At 41.5% G+C, this 23,443-nt stretch overlaps 1 protein-coding gene across 1 annotated transcript in view; it reads left to right on the top strand.

Moving 5' to 3' along the window:
- The window catches only part of lingo2 (leucine rich repeat and Ig domain containing 2), a gene marked incomplete at its 3' end in the record, with an annotated part of 252,988 nt that extends 236,871 nt beyond the window's left edge, over positions 1–16,117 (top strand). The window contains exon 5 of the mRNA XM_080466343.1: positions 14,264–16,117. Within this exon, the coding sequence (XP_080322469.1) occupies positions 14,276–16,117 (1,842 nt within the window). The 5' untranslated portion in view covers positions 14,264–14,275. The remainder of the gene's footprint in view (positions 1–14,263) is intronic.
- Positions 16,118–23,443: the final 7,326 nt, after the last annotated feature.

The raw sequence follows: 23,443 nt of genomic DNA, 5'->3' as shown, positions 1-23,443 counted from the left end.
TTTGAAAGAACACCAGATAAGACAATGTATTGCCACCAGACATGAATAGGATTGAGATATCTTCTTATATCTTCTTTTTTGTGCCAATGTATGTACATGAATATATTCGGACCAGCAGATTTAGTCTGGTTTCACTGCTCAGCACGGATAATGCTACATGCTACATGCTAATCATGATTAAAGTATAACTGTCACACTCACTAACAGCGAGATTGAGCGAACGTGGTCCGTGAGCTTACAGTGTGTAAATAGACGCTGCGCACTGCACTGTGCTTATTGTAGACTGTAAAGCTATTGGAGGCATTTAGTAGGTACTCTGTATCTTAGTACTTGTACTGGTGGTATCAGTGGTATCGCCAGTAAAACCACCGCCCTGACTCAGACCTGAGCAGACGCGAGGGGAGACCATGAAGAAAATGCAGGAGGGTCTCTCGGTATTCTACACGAAGTGTTAACGGCAGCTGCAGATGCATTTTAATGAGTCCACACAATTTATCTCATGAGGCTCATCGCTTCAAACCTGGAGAAGGAAGAAATTCACTCAAGCTTCTGCTTACCCTTTAAAAAAAAAAAAAAAAAATGCTGTTTAGACTCGGGGCGAAGGAGGAATACAGTCTAGGTCAGGGAAAATATGAAAGATCAGTGGCAAAAAAAAGAAGGCAGCCTCTGCTGGTGATGCAGCTTTATGATGAAGTCATTAAAGAAAAGAAAAGATTACGAGAGTCGAGTGTGTGTGTGTGTGGGGGGGGGGGTTCTCAGGAGCTGCTCCTCGGCACCTGCAGCAGCCGGGTTCAGGTCTTTTTGTTGACAAGCGGCGAGCGCGCTGCTGGTTGTACCTTTGAGCAAAGAAACAGCATTCTTCCCGGCTTCTGAGTTGCTGTTGTGGGCTAATCTCTCTGTGGGGGCAGCAGGTGGAGAAAAGAAAATCCCTGCAGGCGTCGCTGACTTATGGCAGCAGCAGCAGCAGCACTCTCTGAAATGTGAAATGAAAAATGTCAGAGCTGAACCAGAGCCGCACATCGGATAATCATACATCTATTATTACATTCCGGTCTCCATCATTAGTTATTTCTCATTACAGTCAGCCGTTAATAAACCAGCATCAACACTGGCCTCACGCTTGCTTCAGATGACAGAAATCCAAGTCTCTGATGCACTTATTGATTTTACACTCAGTGTAGCTTTGTGAGCTGTTCGATGTAGTGTTTGTGTAATGGAATTGATATTACAGAGCATGGATGTTGTGTAACTACAACACAGTAGTATATCAGGCTGAGTGGAGGCAAATTGTTGTCGTTTTAATAGATTTTCTTTACTTTGCAGTTCCTCTTGTTAAAATTTTACTTTTTTTCTTATGTTATTTTGTTTTCACGAAATTCCCTTGCTTCAAAGCCTTTTCTAAGCTTTATTTCCCAATATACTTTAAAATATTGGTATTATAAAGTAATATTTATGTTACACAAGGGTCAAACATAAGACTTGTTAGAGCCTGATATGTAACAACAACCCAATATATATATAGATATAATATAATAAAACCCCAAACAAGCCAGTTGATAATGTAACAAGACCCTGAGCCCAGAATTGTAAAACCTTTTAATATTACATTATGGGGCCGGCAAGATATTTTTCCTCTAATATTGTAATAATTTTATTACATCATAAAGTGAGTCAGTGATTAATGGTTTAGACTTGAACTGATTTAAGTTGAATAACAGAAAATATTTGTTCTAAAAGTTTTTACGATCGGTTTCTACATATATTTTATACAGGTTATTGTATTTATGTATGATTTTTGTTGCCCAGGTCATTAATAATCTTCTGTTCTCCATAATAATCTATTTCTCCAAACATCAGTACAAAATGACGTATAATTATTAGGATCACATTTAAATTCTTGTTAAATCTTTTTTTACACTATTGACCAGTTATTACATTTCGGGGTGTATTCCATTATATTTTATAACAATTTTGCCTCGTAGACCAAAATCATCCTGTTGCGTCAGGATTATCAAACATAACTGGCCCACAAGACGCTCCAATCCGGCCGAACCACCAAGCAAATAGTCAAGATTTCAATTTCCAAAGTTTTTCACCGTCGTGTAGGCGGAGCCTCAGTCGTCAAACGTGAAGGTGCGATGGATTTTCTGCTCATGGTCAGGTTGGATGAAGCACCACAGAGGAGGATGGATGGGTGTTGGTATCTTTTACGAGACATCAGTGTTACGTATCCTTCAGGCCACATTTTGATTATTTTCTAACTGTTAATGTGAAACGAATGTCCTGGTGGCGGTGAAGCGCCACAGACTGGTCTCTGGAGGGCTTTGTGACCTGCTGAAGTGGTGATATAAATCACAATACAGCCACCTCACCATCAATATAAAGGAGCATTAATGTTTAGTGTTAGAGTGGAGTGTGGGCGCTGGAATGAAATATACCATCATAAATAAATCTGTTAATGTGCGAGACGTTACTGTGTAATGAATGGACAAAATGTTTCTTCTTTTGTTTTTTTATTTATTACAGATTTATTAAAATGCATAGATCTGCGGCCCTTTTAAAGCTTTTTCAGTTTAGTTTTTATCCTCTCGCATTTAATTAAGTTTTGTTACATTTTTTTTTTTTTTCACAAGCTTGTCTCCAAAGTTTATAATTTTAATAGCTGTTAAACGTGGGATTATCTCTGGTCTCCGGGAGGCTGGTCCTGCGGGATGAATCCAGATCTGACAGTGTGATGCGGCTTTTGACTGAAACTGAGGGGTTATCACACACCAAAAAGAGCAACTGACTCAATCTACCAAGTTTATCTCTAATTAACACGGATTAATTGAGCTCTGACTTCGCTCTGCAAGCCAAGCAGAAGGGTAATTTGTGCACGGGAGCCTGTTATTGCCCCGAGGCTGTTGTTGATCTCCACTGTTAAAGGCTCCGTGTCCCAAAGCCCCTCGATCTCGTGACTGCCACGATGTGTATGTGTTAACAAATCGTACAATTTAGTACACTAAATCCAATCTATGAAAATGGCCGTGTAAATGGAACAATTACCGGCGAGGGTTTTGAAATTTCCACTGCCATCTGCTCGCATGACGAATCCGCCCCGATGCAGCTGCTGCCATTGTTCTTTTATTTGTCTTATTCTGCTCCCCGTGCTATTAGAAAGGGAAAAGGAGCCTGCAGTCTCAACTTAATTATTCCTGTTTGGCAAAAAAAAGTAGAGGGGGCATAGTTGTTTAATTGTAACCAGGTCGCATCCTGTGCAGTGGGATTGACGGTGCCTTATCAAAGGGGTACAGTGTCATTCTGCATGTTGGCAGGCTCACCTTAAAGCCTCGCTGCCCTTTACAAAGATCCTCTCAATAATGGATTACGCAAAGAGCATCGCAGTCTCTTCGCTCTCATTACGATCCCTTCTGATTACTCGGCGATGCTCTTCTGAAAAGGTGGGTTAATTGCACACTCTGACTGTGAACTAACCTGCAAGTTAATAACATCTTTCCTTCAGGGTAGCATCATTATAAGATATAAGCCTCATTAAAATAAAATGATGATTTAATAACTTTCCCTTACAATGACCCATATGAGGCTGTACTGTTATCTTATCTGGGAAACGAAGGCGCCTGACGCTGTGTTTTGAATCAACCATTTTCTGACACAGACTCTCCACTGAGAGGAAGCACAAGATATATAGTGTACAATATAGTGCTTGTATTAAATATGCAGGGTGGTTTTATTTCTCGGTTAAATTGATTTGAGTAATGTTGTATGGAAGGAGTTTTTTGTACCACACACACACACACACACATATATATATATATATATATAAAGGGTAAGAAAGAAAAGCATATATATACATTCATTTCTCATTACAACCAATTACGTGATGATGAGTTGGACCTGCTGGTGCAGGGGCAGCCATGTCAGATACTAATGTACAAAAGCTGCATAACTGCTGCACCCAGTGTGTAGCACATTCCCTCCCTGCATGATTACACATAATGCTGCTTTCATTATTTCCTGATTCCTCTCACAGCCACGTTCCTTTTTCGGCTTTGCTGCAGCTCTCAGACTTAATTCCTCCCTCTTTTCGTGCTTTTCCAAAGTGAGTCTTCCTCCAGAGCTGTCTTCCAAGTCAAAATATCAAAATTTGACGCTTTGATTATGCTTTTTAAGGCCTGTTGATAATTGCTGGGTGAAGAAAAGCAGCCGTCTCCCACCATCCAGCCCAACGCAGGAAGGCTTTTCTGTGTGAAGAGGAGTCACATAATGTGCGATGATCAGTGCCTGGGGGCCCACATCAAGCACAGGCTGAAAAGCCTTCCCAGAGGAAGGCCAATTTCACAAGTGGCTTTTTATTGGTTGATTGCACAGAGGCCAAGTTGTTATCTAAATCCTCAAACTACTTGGGCAAAATAGGAAGCGCCTGGTGAGCATTCAGGGTGTGCAAACTTACACCTTGGGTTAAAGCCAAAGCAGAAATGTTTACAACCGACGGTTTTTACCAGGATTAAAGCTTAGAAACACCAAGAGTAAACAGTTTAGTGGTTACAGAGTCGGCTGGTGAAACGGTGCTAATGCCTCGCGACTGCACCGTGCCAACTTTGATTTTCATGTTCTCTTGAACCGGCGGCCCAAAGAAATTAATAGCTTTTCTGTTGTTGTGGTTGCGACGATTGAAAAGATTGAGACACATGCACAGATCCCTTTTGTTCATATCCTGCCACTGGCAAGACGACTTGGCATGTGTACTTCTCAGAACTCTCACACCTTTAATGATATTCAGAAAATGTGTGTTATTAATCCCCTTTCTCCACTTCGACCCTCCTATCAAGGGTCTTGCTCAAGGACCCACAGTGGTGAACCTGTCTACTGTGGGAATCGAACCAGCCAACTCCCGATCCCAATCCCAGACATGTTTCACCAACTCATATGCAGCGTTGCCACAGTTACCTTGAAAAAGTATTGATTACTGATTACTAGTTACTCCTTTAAATAGAAACTTAGTTACTTCACCGATTACTTGTTTTTAAAAGTAACTAAGTTAGATGACAAGTAACGTTTTAGTTACTTTCAGAAGCTGCCGACCTCACCCCCCATCATCTGCTGATACATACTTTGACCTTTGACCTGCATTATTTGTTGTATTTATAGCTGACTCATGGTTTTAGTATCAGATATTTACTATTACTGGTATTTATTTACCCGGTGATGTAGTTGTAGTCTGTTGTTGCATTATTTATCTCATTATGTATTTATTTATTTGCACTACCTGATTGATTGATTGATTGATTGAAAAAAGGGGCGGGGCTTCCTGCCAATACATGTTGTTAGTCAGGAAAATTTATAAAATAGTGAAACATCTCTGCAGTTGTGTTCTTAATGCAATGATAAGGTTTGATGATGTTATTGGTTCTGATTCTTTTGTTGGTCTGTGATTGGCAGAGAGTGGAGAAGGGGGCGGGGCAGGTGACCATGCAGAGATGCAGAGACTGTGTGTGTGTGTGTGTGTGTGTGTGTGTGTGTGTGTGTGTGTGTGTGTGTGTGTGTGTGTGTGTGTGTGTGTGTGTGTGTGTGTGTGTGTGTGTGTGTGTGTGTGTGTGTGTGTGTGTGTGTGTGTGTGTGTGTGTGTGTGTGTGTGTGTGTGTGTGTGTGTCCATTTGGAGGAGAATGCAGGTGCTTCTGGTTCTGTTCAGTAAAGCGATAGTAGGTTGGAGAAGTAACTTTAATCTGATTACTGGTTTGGAAATAGTGAGGTGTTAGATTACTCGTTACTGAAACAAGTGGTCACATGAGATTAACGTGTTCACTGCTCATATGTAACATTTCAATGTCAAAACAGACCAGAACAGCTACAAACTGACCACCAAAGTAATTAACTAAAGAAGAAGAACCTTTCATTTCTACAACCATAAAAACTAAATTAATCAAACCATAACCTCGTATCTAAAGTTGTGTAGTTTCCCTTCCTTTCTACCAAAACCAGGCCTGAATCATCTCGACACAAACTCCAGCAGAGCTCTGAAGCTGTGCCGCGTTATCTGGTACCAACATCTTAGCAGCAGATCCTTAAAGTCCTGAATGTGGACCCCCCCACGGGACCAAACGCATCAGTGAGCCGAGGCCGAGCATGACCCGCTCACCGCTTCACCGCGTTTCCTTCCTGACCGCTGCAGGCTGAGAACGCCGCTGTGACCCGGCTCGTCTGGCCATGGAAGACGGACTCGATCTAATCTTTGAACTTAAATTTTACGGCCAAAACCCTCAGCACGCGTCCCACCCAGCAGGTCTGCTATTCACTCCACCTGTTAGTGGTGGTAATGTTATGGCTGGTGGTGGTTATCGTCCATCAGGTGGTATTAAGTCCAAAGTGATGATGCAGTCTAACAAGCTAACCTCGTGTGCATTGAGATCCACCATTGAGTGATTTATTTCATCGGCTTCCATAATTAGATTCACTTCACATTGGAGCTGCGGGGCTAATTAGTCGGTAAATAACTTGAAATCAAACACGAATCGTGGGAGTGTCCACTCTGCCCGACAGGAGGAGAGGCGCCGATGAGTAAACTGACCCGTGTCCGCTTCATTCAATTTGGCCTCATTTAAACCAAATCAGTCCGCTTCAATGGAAACGGTCCGCTTATGTCCACACAGACAAATCAGCCCTCATGGATTTAATCTGGATTATCTTTTAAAGTTGCATCAATATTGTCCACAACAGTGCCAGTTTCATCGTTGATTATTTTAAATGTGCATGTGGCAGAAGGTAGAGGAGGAGGAGGAAGAGGAGGAGGAGGAGGAGGAGGAAGAAGAGGAAGAGGAGGAGGAAGAGGAGGAGGAGGAAGAGGAGGAGGAAGAGGAGGAGGAGGAAGAGGAAGAGGAGGAGGAAGAAGAGGAAGAGGAGGAGGAGGAGGAAGAGGAGGAGGAGGAGGAGGAAGAGGAGGAGGTAGAAGAGGAAGAGGAGGAGGAGGTGGAGGAAGAAGAGGAGGTGGAGGAGGAGGAGGAAGAAGAGGAAGAGGAGGTGGAGGAGGAGGAAGAGGAGGAAGAAGAAGAGGAGGAGGAAGAAGAGGAGGAAGAAGAAGAGGAAGAGGAGGAAGAAGAAGAGGAAGAGGAGGAGGAAGAGGAGGTGGAGGAGGAGGAAGAGGTGGAGGAGGAGGAGGAGGAAGAAGAGGAAGAGGAGGAAGAGGAGGAGGAGGAAGAGGAGGTGGAGGAGGAGGAAGAGGTGGAGGAGGAGGAGGAAGAAGAGGAAGAGGAGGAGGAGGAAGAGGAGGAGGAGGAGGAAGAGTCCTCCACACCTAGAGAACCACTGATCTGTATCACCACACCGGTAATACAGAGGGAAAGTAGGTTGAAAGTGCGATATGAAGACGTGACAGCGGGCGCTTGCAGAGAGTAAGATCCCGCCACAGATTTCCCGCCATAACCCAGAAACTAGTTGACTGCCTGGGGAGCATTTGCAACTCCCTGTATACAGTCAAAATTCTTTTCAGAATAAAAGCTGGTGGAGCCGAGGTGATAACAAGTCCTGAGCAGCCAAACATCGAAAACTAAGAAAAAACAAGAGAAATCACTAGAAAGTCGTCAAACTGACGTGTCAGTGTTTAAGTTACCTGAACCTCGTGTGTCTCTCAGCGCTGTGGGAGAACCTCACATGGCCGCCACCAGTGATTGAATGATGATGTCATCAAACACGTTCAGATTCCTCGAACAAGTCCAATTTCATCTTGAGTGGGCCGGACCGGTAAAATAATAACCTTTTAAATTAGAGGAAAAAAACACTTTCAAACTTGTGAAAATGTCTGTATTTCCACAAAACCAAACAATTACTACAGGAAATGACTCCAAGCACAACATAAAACCAATTTTATTGAAACCTTCTCGTGCAAAATACGGCGAAATATCGGAAACAAACTTCTGTAGCTGTTGCATTCTGGGTGTTTTTACAGCGTGGCTCTGGGGCTCGTTCGATAGCAACCAGGTCGCTCGCTTTCATCACATCATCATCATCGTCGGCGTTATCTCAGCTCGGGTCTCGGAAATCTGTTAAAAGTATAAATCTTTCTTATAATGTTTTATAATCTGCTTGGTGGTTTGGCCGGATCGGAGCCTCTTGTGGGTCTTTAATAGCCGTGATCTAGAACAAAGAAAATACAAGAGAACTCTGGAGTATCTGGACTTTTATAGAGAGGAAAGACGACTTCCAGTCATCGAACGCCATCGGTGTTTCTTAGACCTCGGCAGGTTACAGTCCTTCAGTCATCCGAACCCTGAACTTCCTGTTTCATGTGTGAAGGATGACGGATCCTGTGAAGCTTGTAACTGCTCTGATGTGTCGCGTCTGAAACGCGTAACCATGGATGAGAAAACGAATCACTTTCTGATTGAGAGTCCAAAAGTTCATTAGTGCGTTTGATGAAGTGCTTTAGCGTGACGTGTTTACGGTTCCCATGGCGACGGCAGGCGTGGTTTTGACTCATCCTCATGGTAAGGGGGCATGTCGGGATTTCTTGGGCAGAAAAATCGTCACGGGGACGCTGATGCACGTCGTTTTTGTTGACGGCGTTGCACAGGCGACCTCGGCACCTCCTCACAGTTTCTGCTGAGTCGGACACCATTCGCTGCTATCGGCACTAATACGGGTCAGAGGTCGCCTCGGGAACACACCTCCTGCATCGCAGGATTTCTGCCTCTGGACCGTCGCTGGAAATTTCCAGAATGATGAAGTCAACATGTTACAAGAGCTTGTTCAGTCAATTTAATACTCATTTTGGGAAAGCTCCTGGAAAATCTCGCCTCAATATTTGAGTCCTGTAAACTATTTTGTGGCTGTCTTTATTCCTTTTTCTTCCTTTCTCTCAACACGATTGGTAAAATGCAGCACAAGATGCTGGGAATTTACTGGAAAGGGACAGAGATTGTGTTTTTTAAGTAACAAGATTTTTTGTAGTTTAGTCCTTAAATCAAGGGCTATAAATTGATCCAGATGGTTGTCTTGCCTCCTGTGGGGGGCGCCAGAGAGCGTCAGGCGCAGGAAAACATCTGGAGATCAGGGGCCTTTTTTATCCTTTCCATTTTTAGAAAGAATCAACATAGAAAGAAATAACAGAACAGTGAAACTTTTCAATTTTGATTAACTTTTACAACTGTATTGGTGTAACGTGACAGAGAGGAATTAGAAGTACAATAAGCTTCTGTGTAAAACCATCAGAATAACAGATATATCTAGGAAGACCTGCTTGATATTTAGTATTAAACCAAAGATATGATTTAGGTTTCTGTGTCTGAGGGTCCCTACAGAGGTTAATATCTTTACAGGTTAAGAAAAAGTCTCCTTTCACTACTATAATGTTCTGTCGGTTGGTTGATCTGTTGGTCAGTTGGACTGGTCAGTTGGCCAGTTGGTTAGTTTGGTTTGTCCCACTTTAAAAAAAAAAAAAAAAGTCGGACAAAACTCCTTGAAATCCAGAAATGAAGCAGGAAAAATAAACCATTGTCCCGATACTGAAGGGAACATTTACACACACTGGGTTCATCGTACATGACCGACAAGCGGTGGACAGATGTATATTCCACTTGATTATCTCCTCCTCTCCACCGGGTGCAGCTGATGATGCACAGGTCAAAGGTCACATGACAGGTTCACTCATACTCTGATTACACACTGGAGCAAAGACATGCCGCCATTATCCTGATTAGAGACCCACTTTACAAACCACTCAATCATATGCTCCTGCAGTGTGTGTGTGTGTGTGTGTGTGTGTGTGTGTGTGTGTGTGTGTGTGTGTGTGTGTGTGTGTGTGTGTGTGTGTGTGTGTGTGTGTGTGTGTGTGTGTTAGTAACTAAACACTGTGTTAAAGTGTGTTATTTGTGTCTCGTTCTGATAATCCTGGTTGATTTGAACCAACAAAACCCTTTGAGACTGAATGAAGGACACTCTCTGTTTGCAGCTTAAAAAACATCAGAATTATTGAGGAAAATCTGATAATTTCTAATCTAACTGGGATTCTGAGTGAAGATGTGACACCTTGTGATACTACAGACACTTTTTGGTCTCATCCCTAAAAAGAGCTTTCTTTTTCTTCTTCTTTAATGTAACTGCACGACGGCTCACAGAGGAAGCAGTGTTTGGACAGTTTAGGAGCAGATGGATGTAATTATTTGTGCAATCTGATGCCAGACAGTGAGCCCCGCTTTTATTTCTATCAAGGCTGAGCTTTCAGTTCATTGAGATAATCAACACCGCGGGAGAAATGGTGCACTGGCTGCTGTTTAGGTCTGATAGATGAATTAATGGGAGCGCCATCAGCTCACAGTGAGAGCAACCAAGTTTGATTCCAGGCTGAGGCCTTTTCTGTCTGAACTTGGTGTGTTCTCCATTTGTGTCTGTGGATTTTTCCTTTCTGGTATGATGAAACATGTGCATGTTGGGTTGTTTGGTGACTCTGCAGCAGTTAAAATGTGAATCTCCTCTGTATTAGACTGAACTGCCCGCGTGCCATTGGTCCACAGCCAGGTTTCATTTCCTACCTCGGTGGTTCCCAAACTTTTCATTTGACTTCGGCCTCGTTTACACGACAACCTTTCAAGTGAAAATACATTTTTGCCTTTTCAAAAATGTTTACACGCCAACGTTGTGAGAACGATGTCCGTTTCCATGGAAATGGAAGAAACGCTGAGGTGATGTAAGTTTCATGTTGGGCCACTAGTGGGTGCTGTTGTTTGTGTTTGTCATTAAACTGCACATGTGCACAGAGAATGATATGCTATAAACATTAGCAGTGGGAGAACACAAACATCTAATTGACAGATGACCAAGTTGGATTGTTATTACGGTGACTGTCAAAATAAAAGTTAAAAGACCAAGTCCCAGGGGAATATAAACTGGGAGTCATGCCTCTCTGGAGCATGTGCATCTACTGAGCATGTGCAGAACAACTATTCACTATGGCCGTGGTGTGGAGGTGCAGAAGCAGAATAGAAAGGTTATCGTCATTGTCTCCAGTACAACGAGATTAAAAAGTGCCAACCCATCTGTGCATCATAAAAACAATAAAAGTACAAATAAAAACTGTTAAAATATAAAAATAGAGGGATAAAACAAACAAATACTCATCACTCACACAAAAGTACATTCCATTGCACTGCTCCGTTGTACAATATATTGCACATTAGTTGTGTTTTGTTTTGTTCAGTAAAATGACTGCGGTGGAGTAAAAACTGTGTTTGAGTCGGTTTGTCCTCATTTTAATGTTCCTGTGTCGTTTGCCTGATGGCGGCAGTTCAAACAGGGAGGGTCCGGGTTGTGAGCCGTCCCTGATGATGTCATCAGCTTTAGTGAGGCAGCGGGAACTGTGCACTTCTTCTAGTGTTTGGAGAAAGAAGCCGGCGATTTTCTGAGCTGTTCTGGTGAAAACACGGCAAAACGTTGTCGTGTTGCTTTAATTTGCCTCTTTCAGTTATTTTGACGTCTGCCAACATAACTCCGAGCAGGCCGAGCCAAAATCCTGTGTAGTTCTATGTGTTTTATTTATAAAACGAGCCTCATTCTTAAGGAGCGTAAACGTCTTGAATGCACAGATCGGTCCACGGAGTCCAGAACATTGTCGGCTGTAGTGAAACAGCTGTGCCATTCACCGTAATGAAGAAAACAGCTTCCAGAAGACGGTGTTCTCCGGATGTAGCAGTGCAGCTTGATACGAGCAGGTCTTCATTCTTTTTAATTAGTCCGGTGGCAGCAGGAATAAATCATAAAAATAGTTTGGTGAAATGTAGATAAACACTGCGAACGGTTGTGCATAATGGCTTTGCGCTTGTGAAATCGGGGGGCTGCGGTTTTAATAACATGTGTCCTGCTGCCTTCAGATGGCTGCGGGGATTTATTGAACTGAAGGAGGAGCTTTTCATACAGTACAAAGCAGCTGTGGACAACAGATAGCAAAACAGCTCTAAAGCACCATCAACTCTCTTTTCACGGCCGTATTTGAATGAGCCTCCCACCGCTTTGTTCCGCTCGCTCCACCTGGGCTCGGCGTCCGGAGAGGCAAATTTCATCGGCGTATAAATACCAACACTCTTTGCACGGGTCGTTTAAAATCGATATCTGCGGCCTCTCGGCTTCATTTTGCTCTCTCACACATACCAAAGCAGAGGTGGCACGTAACAAGGAAGTTCTACTTTGTTCCAGTATTTAGGTATTTTAGACGTTTGTATTTATTTTTCTCATGACATTTCAACAATATTCTTCAGACTGTCTCTTTGTTTTTAACCGTAGTGACGATGATTCAGAGTGACAGTGAAGCAGCTGACTTCAGCATTTACCCAAATGTCATAAGAAGCTTTAGAACTAAACTTGTTGATCATTTTATTTTACATTTTCATTATAAGCAAATAATATTGTTGAATGGCAATACAAAACTAAGAATCAAAAAATCACCTTGAGTCCTCCTGAAACTCGGCCAGAAGCATTTGTTTAATATAATGTTGACACAAAACAGATAATAAGCAGAATGTATATTCTACTAAACACATCTATTGTCTGGACTTTCTCCGATGCAGATGTGAAACTGATCCAGGTGAAGAAATTCCAGAAGCAAAGTAACAGAAAAGAATTTGCTCCTCAAGGCTTTAGAAAGGCTGTGCTGGTAATGTTATGTAGAAATGTAACTGAAAAAATATATATACATATATATATATATATATCTTCTTTTCTCTAACGAGTCTACATGCAGGTATAGGTGGTGTCGTGTTCAGCACGCTCACCTCACCAGGGGAAAGTCTGCGGTTCGATTCCGGGGGTGTTCCCGTGTGGAGTTTGCTTTTTTTCCCTGTTTGTGTACAAGTTTCCTCCTACTGAGCTGAACTGTGTCTTCCATGTCTGTGGCATGTGTCCCTCGGTTGGATGAAGACGTATACAAAGTAGATGTCTGAAGAAAATACTTTTAAAATATGTATTTGAACTGTCAGACGAGTGAACAGCACTGATGAACGTGAATTCATGAACCTGAGTGAAGAATTGAATTGTCTCTCAGTCTCTGAGCTCTTCATACATCAGAGAGACACATTTTTTATTCTTTATTTTTTTTTACTGAAGGAATTTGTTTGAGTGTCCCATCATAGCATCTTTGCACCTTAATCTGTTAGCATACTCGAAGCCCGAGGGGAAATTCAGATTATTCTTGTCAGTGTTTAATTTCACCCCAGTCCATGACACAGCAAATGAGGCGGAGATGGTTTGCAATCATTGCATCCTGTCACCCCGTCTGTTTGCTGCAAGCAGCGGCCCACTTCATGCGTCTATTCCATGTGCTGATATGAAATATTTGATTGCCCCTATGGATGAAAAAGCAGCTCACAGAAATACATTTTTAAGATGAACCACGTTGTCTTTCTCCTAATGCCTCTTTCAAAGCCGTGGATTTATGAATAGATTTGTTTGGATTTGTTTGCCTACTGTTTCACTGAAGGACTAAACTGGATTAAAAAACATTGACGATTAGACTTTTCTTTATGGGCTTTTGTGGCATTTGTGCGAAGACTTGTAATCACAACCATTGTATTCTGCCAACAATAAATAATGCTTTGTAGTCATTATTTGTGTTGATTGGGTTCAGTTGCACTTATTGCCAAATGCTATTCTATTCTCTTTTTTTTTGGCTGATTTCTTTCATTCAGCCTCTGCACTTGATCTGGAGTTGTTTCCTTTGTGAGCTTGACTGAATGATATTTCCCAATGTTATTATATTCAAGGTTAGTGAGAGACCGAATATGTGTGAGGGGACAAAAGCAGTCTTGTCTCGCCGAGATCAAACATGAACGAACAAGTCAGCGTGATGTGTGTTTTTGTATTAAATTTAAAGTAAAGATGTTTAAACATGCTTCAGTGAGCCAGACAAAGTGACCCGGTACAATGGATTACTGGAGCTGTGTTTCAGATTAATTTAACAATAGATTTGATTGTCGTTGAATGAGAATAGCTCACGTAGCTCCTCTGGGATTTACTGTAAGCAGAACATTGGTTTGATGAGAAGCAGTGAAGAAAAGACAGTAGATTTTAACTGACGGCAAAAATGTGCAAAAGTTCTTCGATCTATGAGTGGAAACGTAACGACAGTGTGAATCACAGCAACTTGTTCAACGTCCCTCTTTAATGGGAGAAGCTATTATCAGCAGCTTCTGCCATATTTCCTCACAGTACAGGATTATTCATGACTACCCCAAGGTCTTGCCTGCGTGATTAAGCTGTTCCCGTTTGTCCTCTCTTGTCTTGCAGAACCGTGACAGAATGGTCGACTGTATGAGCAAAGTCATGCTGCACACGGTCGTGTCATGCTGGCAACCATTCCTGGGACTGGCCCTGGTGGCCGTCTTCGTGGGATCCACCCTGGGCTGTCCCTCGCGCTGCGAGTGCTCGGCGCAGAGCAAGGCGGTCGTCTGCCACCGCAAGCGGATGCCAATCATCCCCGACGGCATCCCAACCGAGACCCGGGTCCTGGACCTGAGCAAGAACAAGCTGACAATGATCAACCCTGATGACTTTATCAATTTTCCTGGGCTGGAGGAGCTTGACCTCAGCGGGAACGTTATCAGCTATGTTGAGCCCGGAGCTTTTAATGCTCTGTTCAACATGCACTTCCTCAGTCTGAAGAGCAATCGAATCAAGCTCATTCCACTGGGCGTCTTCACAGGCCTGGCTAATCTCACCCGGCTGGATATAAGCGACAACAAGATCGTCATCCTCTTGGATTACATGTTCCAGGACTTGCACAATCTAAGGTTTTTGGAAGTGGGTGACAATGATCTGGTTTACCTTTCTCACCGTGCATTCAGTGGACTTCTAAGCCTGGAGATACTGACCCTAGAAAGGTGTAACCTTACAGTCGTACCCACTGAGGCCCTCTCCCACCTGCACAATCTGGTCAGCCTCCATCTACGATACCTCAGCATTAGCACTTTGCATCCGTACTCCTTCAAGAAACTGTTTCGCCTGCGGCACCTAGAGATTGATAATTGGCCTTCGCTCGACCACGTGCCAGCAAACACGCTGCACGGCCTCAACTTATCAACGTTGTATATAACCAACACCAACCTGTCCTCCTTTCCTTACCAAGCTCTGAAGCATCTGCCCTACCTGACCCATCTGAACCTGTCCTTCAACCGGATCAGGCATATTGAAGGGGGCATGCTGATGGAGCTGGTCCGCCTGAGGGAGCTGCATTTAGTCGGAGCTCAGCTGTCCACCATCGAACCGTACGCTTTCCAGGGTCTGAGGGGTCTCAAGGTCCTCAATGTATCACACAACCGACTGGACACACTGGAGAAGGGGGTTTTTCAGTCCCCTGAAGCTTTGGAGGTTCTTCTCATTGACAACAACCCCCTGGTGTGTGACTGTCGCCTCATGTGGATTTTTCAGAAAAAGCACTCCATCTTCTTTGGGGAATCGCAGCCGGAATGCAGCACAACCGAGGGTATACGAGGCCGGCCGTTCAAGGATTTTAAGGAGACTCTCCTGTCCTATTATGTGACATGTACCAAGCCAAAAATCCGAGAAAATAAAACACAAACAATCACTGTAGATGAGGGCCAGCACGCAATGCTGCGCTGCAGTGCCGAGGGGACACCGAGGCCCATGGTGTCCTGGGTGTCCCCACGTCGACGAGTGCTGACGAATCGCAGCCACGGCAGAGTGACGGTCCACAACAATGGCACGCTCGAGATCAAGTCTGCAGAGGTACAAGACAGCGGCGTTTACCTTTGCCTTGCGTCCAACACTGCTGGGAATGATACCCTGATGGCTTCGTTGGCGGTGAAAAGCCTGGGATCGCTGTACGCCAACAGGACCCAGACCACCCCAGACTCCAGCAATACCACTGCCAATGGGACGACTGGCATGACCCTCGGCTTGGACCTTAAAACTATTTTAGTGTCAACAGCTATGGGTTGTTTCACTTTCCTGGGCGTGGTCTTGTTTTGCTTCCTGCTCCTTTTCGTTTGGAGCAGAGGAAAAGGAAAACATAAAAACAACATAGACGTTGAGTACGTGCCTCGGTCGAAGTCCAACGGCACCAATGTTGACTCGGCGGAGGGACAAGCCGGTGGTCGTCGTTTTAACATGAAAATGATGTGACTTCTTTTATAAACTCAATATTATGCATTGTGGAAATGCCCAAAGTACAATGTATTTTTTTGGAAATCAGATGACTGAACTTCTCACCACTGCAGGGAGAGTGGTAGTGGAAAAACTCTGGGGCATCATACCATTATGAGCAGTACCCTAAATCACTGGATCTTGTCATAATGCTTGGATTCTGTGTCTCAAATAGTGGGAACTCTTATAAAATTGCCAGCAGGCAGTTTCTTTGTCGTGGGAGCCGCTCGCACCATGTGGACCTGGGGGCAGGGGAGTAGGTGTCATTTATCAGCTTTTTGAAGTTTTTACGCCCAAAAAAGAACCCTCCAGTTTTGGGTTGACTCTAAAGACTCAGCTGAACCATGTACAGTACAAATTTGTATCTATGCTATTAACCTACTTTGTTTAGTCTTGCGCCATGCTTATTCACAAAACAGTTCAAAGAAACAGACCATTATTTCCTATGTTCAATATTTTGCATACGTGTACTTAATGCCTCATTATGTACATGTGTGTATGTGTTAATTCTGAAAGAACTATTCACAGCAATATTCATGGGATGCATTAGCCAAAATTGATATAACCCTTCATGTTCAGCGGGAACACCATTCAGAGTTTCCAGTAATTCAGGAAGGGCTTCTGCGGCTGATTATTTGTCCCTGCTACTCTAATTGACTTCTAAATAATGAATATATATTATTTAACAATTAATAATCAAATTAAGAGAAAATATTTATGAAGAAGCGAGTTTTACAAAGATCAGTTTTTAAACACTGTTCAGGAACTAACAGAGTGGATCATCGGTTTCCGGTCAGAGTACACCAACCACCTTTTTGTCCTCTTTTCATCTCTTTTTATTCCTTTAACTGTACATTTGCTGGTTGGCAAACTACATGTGTCAATTTTACTACAGTGACATTTGCATCATTTTCCCCCAGTAGGAAAATTTGGACTTTGTTGTGGTAGTTCTTCATTTTGTTGTTGAATCATTTAGATTGTGAAAAACCTCTAAAGTAAAAGTTGAAAAAAAAATATGTATGTGAAATAAATGAAGATGTATTTGTACCAATGCGTCTGACTAAATGACTAAAGCAGAACTGAACCTTTTCTTTCCCACAATATCTTCGTTATCTGTATATTTGCTTTCTTCTCCTTCAGGCAAGAAGATTTTTCCGACATACCTTTGACATGTCAGAATCCTTTTATTGTCATTATGCATATGCTTCAATACACACAGTGGGATTGCAGATGGAAGCCCCGGCTGTCAGCAAAAAAAAAGAAAGAGGCTTAAAATAATCTTTTAAGAAAGTGTAAACACAATAAAGCAGATAAAACGGCGCAGGCACATTGCAGTGTCGAGGCTGTGCGAGGTAGTGGGTCGCCTGGAATACTGTGTGTTTGCTCATGTGTCTGCAGGAGAACGAGTGTGTGTATGCGTGCATGTGCAGAGGAGAGTGTGTGTCGGTGTGTGTCAGCAGGGGTGTGTGGCTTCATGGTTTCCACTGGAACACAGGGCCCATTCACACCACATTTTCTAGTGATAGCGCAAACCTTCCATGGCGTTTTTGGAGGTCTTTGTACGCGGCTCCCAAGGTGGAACTTTTCAAAAATGCCGCACGTGTGTGTGGTTTCATAACAGAGACAAACAACAGCACCCACTAGTGGCCCAACATGCTAACTACATTGTTTTCCGTGTTTTTGCAAATGCCGTGTAAACGGACAGTTTTCAAATCACTTCCATGTAGACATGAAACTTTTCTCAAAACAAAAAAATATATATTGCTTTTTCATTTGAAGACATGTCAAAGGTTTGCTGGGAAAACCTTCTGGCCAAAGAAAAGAAGGTAAAAATACTGAAGGAATAAAAAACTGAACTGAACTGACAGCTGCTTGTATGAATGTAGTATCAACAGGTTTATAACTACAATATTGAAACCAAGAGTTCATTCATAAAATATATGGATAATATATATCAATAATTTAGAAAAATGCATGCGCTAAATGTTACAGCCACAATGTGACAAAGCATGAGCAAAGCTATACCCACAGCCAAAGATACAGAAGAGGTTTGTTTTGTGCAGTGATGTGAAATACTTGATAATTAGAACATTATTAAATGAGTGTTACAGGAGCTTTGAAATCAGATATCATGAGAATAAAAAAACAAATAGCATTGCCACAAACAAAAATGTGATAATTATGACACATTATTTCACACTTTGTACCGAGTTACACCATCAGTCCATTAGTATGTGTATATCATTGTGATCCTTCTATATCGATGACTGCATGGTGTTACTTTCTAGAGTATTCCATTATTGCTCTGCTGTGTTGTAAACCCTCCCTGATGCGTTCTAATCTCACTGTCAGACCAAACTAATGGAGTTACCTTATAAATAGGTGCATCGTGTGGGAATGCAGGTTTAAAGAGTCTTCACCTGAGCCCAAAACTACAATATCCACACTGCCACCTCCACGTCTGGGAGAAAGCAAGAAAACTGTCGAAGGATTTCATCAGCAGGATTGAATCTGTTGCTTCAGATTGTCTGTGGCACCAACTCAAGGTAAGACCCCCCCCCACCCCCCCCAGCAGCAAGCTGTCTCTTTACTTGTATTATTACCTGCCGGCTGAATCAGTTTGTAAACCGTCACTCTAATGAATGTTTTATTACCTGTGCTTTGTTTGTAGATCTGAGGACTTTTAATTTAATACTTCTGGAATAGAATATATAAAATATCTGGACTTTCTCCTGCATGTATTCTTCCTCTTCTTTCAACCTCGATGCAGATGATTACAGTAAAATGACCCAAAGCCATGATGGAGACATTTATAAAATGCATAAAATCAATTCAATTCAATGGCAGGACTTCCTGCTTGTGTTTCATTAATCAAAGAATTCCATCATATATATATATATATATATATATATATATATGAGATAGCTTTTATTTAGTTTGTTCGTTCAAAATTAACTACCAAAAAAAATAATAACAGGTTATTATTTAGCCTCTGAGTTAGTATTTCTTTAGTATCAGCATTATAATAGTGACATAACAACATTTAAATTCAGACCCTGTTTCTCCAACAACGTTTCAAATGAAAAACGCTTCATTTTTTTTGTTCTCGTTTCAGAAAACTTTCACGTTTACATGATAATGTTTTCAAAGTGATGTCCATTTACACGCTGACATGCTAGAAATGCTGAAGGTGTTTTCATGCTTGGCCACTAGTGGGCGCTGTTTGTTTCTGTAATAAAAACACACATGCATCAGAGAACAATAAGCTATAAACAATAACAATGGGAGAACACGGACATTCTAGTGGACAGATGACCAAGATAAATTGTTCTTATGGTGACTGTCAAAATAAAAGTACCAAGTCCCAGGAGACTATGGACTGGGAGTCATGACACCAAGGAGGAAACTTTGTTCTTATAGTCTATCTACTGAGCATGTGCAGAACAACTATTTACTACAGCCGTAGCACTAACGTTTCCACCGTCCAGACGGAGTCGGAGCATTTTTAAAAAGTTGTTTTTTCAGTAAAGTGAGCCGGAAAACTGAATGAATGTTTTGCATTTTTACTTGAAAAGCCTTAACATTTGAAGTGTTTCTTTGTGACGCACCGTAGACGTGATGAAAATGGCGATATTTTCCCAAAACCAAACATTTAGAACTGAAAACGACTACAATCTCAATATAAAGCCAATTTTAATGGAACCTTCTGGTGCCGAATGCAGTGATGTGTCCACAGAACTTCTCCTGTAGCTGTTGCATTCTGACAACTCGGCTTTCAGGCGAGTTTGATAGCAACCAGGTAGTTCACCTTCATGGCAGCATCGCCCATGTCTCAGCTTGAGTCTCAGTTGTTTGTCTGCTACTCATAGGAATTTGTAAAAAAACAAAATCAATGTTTTCTTTACATTTCTACCTTTTGGTTTTGCTTCGAGCCTCTTGAAGGTCCGTTTTAGCCCCTGGGCCTTATTTTTGACACCCCTCCCACTAAAGAGGGAATTCTATTCGTCCATCCATCTTTATACTCTGAGTTATGAACAAGATTCCAGTTTTCACAGCAGCAACACATGAACATGAATTCATCTCTTTGTTCGTGTTTGATGATGCTAAACAGCTGAAATACAGCTAATGCAGCTCTTTACGCCCGTAATATCAGAGTAGAATTACTGCAACATTTTCCCTAATTACTATCTGAAACAGAAGCTACACTGCAAGGCAACTTTTCCCAGAGTTAATTTATTCTTTAATATGTTTTTAAAACTGTTTAAGGCTTTAGTCGGCTGCTCGCTGAGCAGTTGAGCTCCTTAATGATGCTGTGTTATTTCGTAAGCAATCAACGGGCAATAACCTCCAACAATTGGGATAATTTTTTAAGAATTACCCCTTTTATTCTCAAGTTTACCTTTTTCTATTGCTGCTATTGTCGCGGACTGTGTTTTAAATTCTATTTTGACAGAAGCAGGCTGTGACAAGACTTGAGGTAATTATTCTAAAACGGAGTTAAGTGACTGTTACTGCCCAGCTTCTGAGCGCATTAATTACCAGCTGAAGAGTAAAGTCACAAATTATTTTCTTCAACTTCTCAGTGTTCACAAAGTAAATCCACTTTTTGGATGCGCTGGACCCGAAAGAAAACGCTGAACCAGGAGTGCTGTCCTGCTTATTTCTAATTTCATGTAGATTTTTCATTAATAACTTTGGAAAAACATCCTAATTTGTCTTAAAATATGAATAATCTCCTGGTGCTGTAGAGCTTAATAACCTGTATCTGTGTTCCTAAAATTCAACGACTAAATATACATTAACAAGCAAGTTCTCTTTGACAAATCAAAAATGTTTTGGCTTCTTCGTATTTTCACCTTTATGGTTAAAAAGCATGTATTTCTTATGCCGTCCCTCATTTCCGCGGTCTCATTAGGAGCCTCGGAGGCTCTTTCTCTCCGAGCCGACCGTCCCCGGGGCTGCATCTGAAATCAGAGCACCGAATGCTGCAGCTCCTCCAAAAATACAAAAGAAACAAGGTTAACTTAGTAGGTCAGCGGTGCTGCTGTCCAAGAGCTTTCATTTAGTCAAAATTACAGGAGAAATAGGGTTTTTCTCTTGCACATCCCTCCAGCAGGATTTCACATTCATGTACAAATGAGGCTTCTGAGGTAGAATCCTGTTTTTATTCCTCTGGTATAATGAGAGTTTTACTCAGAGGAAACACAACACGCCGCATTATACATCCCTAATATCAAAAACCACTCACACACAAAGTGACACTTTCTTTTATGGGACTAAAATCTTTATGGGAGACGTAAATAATTGGTTTTCATATCTTGAAATCAGCTTGTGTCATTTTAATAAAGCAGAAAATAAGCCATCGTTACTAATTATGTCCGTTTAGGATGATTTCATGAGGAAAATCGTGCAAATGATGTAATAGCTGAAACAAACGTGAGCACATTAAATGTCACATATTTGCATACAGTCGCCGAAACGTCCTATACCCTTTGATAGTCATTATTTTAGAACCCGTTTACATTTCCCCAAAACGCTCAGTCTCCATGGAAACGGGAAACCGCAGCATTTCCGAAGCGCTGCTACTGCACACCACGGTGGGAATAAATGGATCTTCTGCACATGCTTAGATGGACGATAACAAATAAAAAAAACAAACAACAGCAACCACTTGTGGCCCAACGTAAAAACATTGTTTTCAGGGTTGCCGTGGAAACGCACATTGTTCTCAAACTGTTGAGACTGTCCTGGAATGAAAACGCAAAAACTTTCATTTTCACTGGAAAAGTTTTCGTCTTAGTTTGAGTTTGGAGTCATTGGTGTTCTTTACAATCTAATTAAAATAAATCGTTCACGCCTCATTTATTGGGTGTTTTGAGGTTCAGTCTTCTGGAAAGCCCAAATAATCAGCCTGTATACATTATAGTTATTTTTCCAGGATTAAAAATATTATTAATAGTAGTAGCAGCAGCATTAAGAAAAAAGAACTATATACATCATTTAAAAAAACCCAATGAAAATTAGATAAATTTGTTCATAATTAACAAGAAAGAACAATGAGAGTAATAGAATGGTGCAAATAATTTTCATGTCACACAATATGAAATAAAAACTTATTTTGGATAGATAGACAGATACAGAGCACAAATGTTCAGAGTAACAGAATGGGAAATAAAAATAGAATGTGCAGAGTAAAAATTGCAAATATGAACAAATCAACATCAGATGAGTCCGACAACAAACAACAGCAATAATAAGAACGAATTAAACGCCAATCAAAAGACCAGAAAACAAATATCAAGAAGAAACAAAAACAAATTATCCTGGATTCTGTGAAAGTCACGTTTAAAGATGCTTTTTATGCAAATCTCTTCGTCCTAATTGACAGAATTTCATGTGAGAAGCCGTTAGTGTATCTGTTGGCTTGGTCCTCTCCGTTATTGATCTGATCGGACTAACCTCACTTTTTCACTAATTAGAGGATAATTCTGCAAAATGAACGGACAAAGGCGGCTTCTATTCAAATCAAACTTTTCTCAGCTCTCAAGCAGTAAAGCAGAAACATTCTACGGCGTTTTATTATTTCATGATAGATTTGGTCGTTTTGGCCATTAAAAGTGAAGTTTCTTAAAGGTCAGAGACACTTAAAACCTTTTAATCTAATGAGAATCTAATCAAGAATCGCTGGAAGAAAAACTGTTTCTTTTCCTTTTCAACTGAACGTCTGAATCTGTGTGACTCATAACACACGTTTGAAGCATTGTGTCACAGAAAGGAAAATATCACAAAAAGTTCAAACAAGTTTTTTTTCTTTTTTATAATTCACTGAATTTTCAAGCATACGGTTTCATTAAAATTAACTTTATGTTGAGATTAAAGTCATTTTCTGTAGTAATTGTTTGGTTTGGTAAGAATATAGAGATTTTCATTACGTACTATACTCTGCACCACAACTAAGAAAATCTTTACATTTAAAGGTTATTATGTCACTTTTCTACCAGCCTGACCCACTTCAGATCTCCCACCAACACCATTCTTCTTCTTCTTCTTCTTAAATTGGGCTGTATGTGTTTTTAAAGAAAGTTTCAAATTAATATGAAGCTTCTAACAACAAATCAACTTAATGTCACTGGTTGAATATGAGAAGAATGATCTGTTGGGCATTAGTAGAGAAAATCATCTGCTCATCCCACAAATGCAGCTAAAAAAAAGGCCCATTGCACAGAATCATGAAAAAACCAAGATTTGCTCTAAGAAACACCTCGTATAAGATGGTGAATTGTGTTTCTGTCGCTTACAGAGGAA

This window comes from Lipophrys pholis, assembly GCF_963383615.2.
Source record: "Lipophrys pholis genome assembly, chromosome: 6".
Lineage (NCBI taxonomy): Eukaryota > Metazoa > Chordata > Actinopteri > Blenniiformes > Blenniidae > Lipophrys > Lipophrys pholis.
Note: the sequence above shows the minus strand (reverse complement) of the source record. Positions and strands in the feature narration are given on the sequence as shown.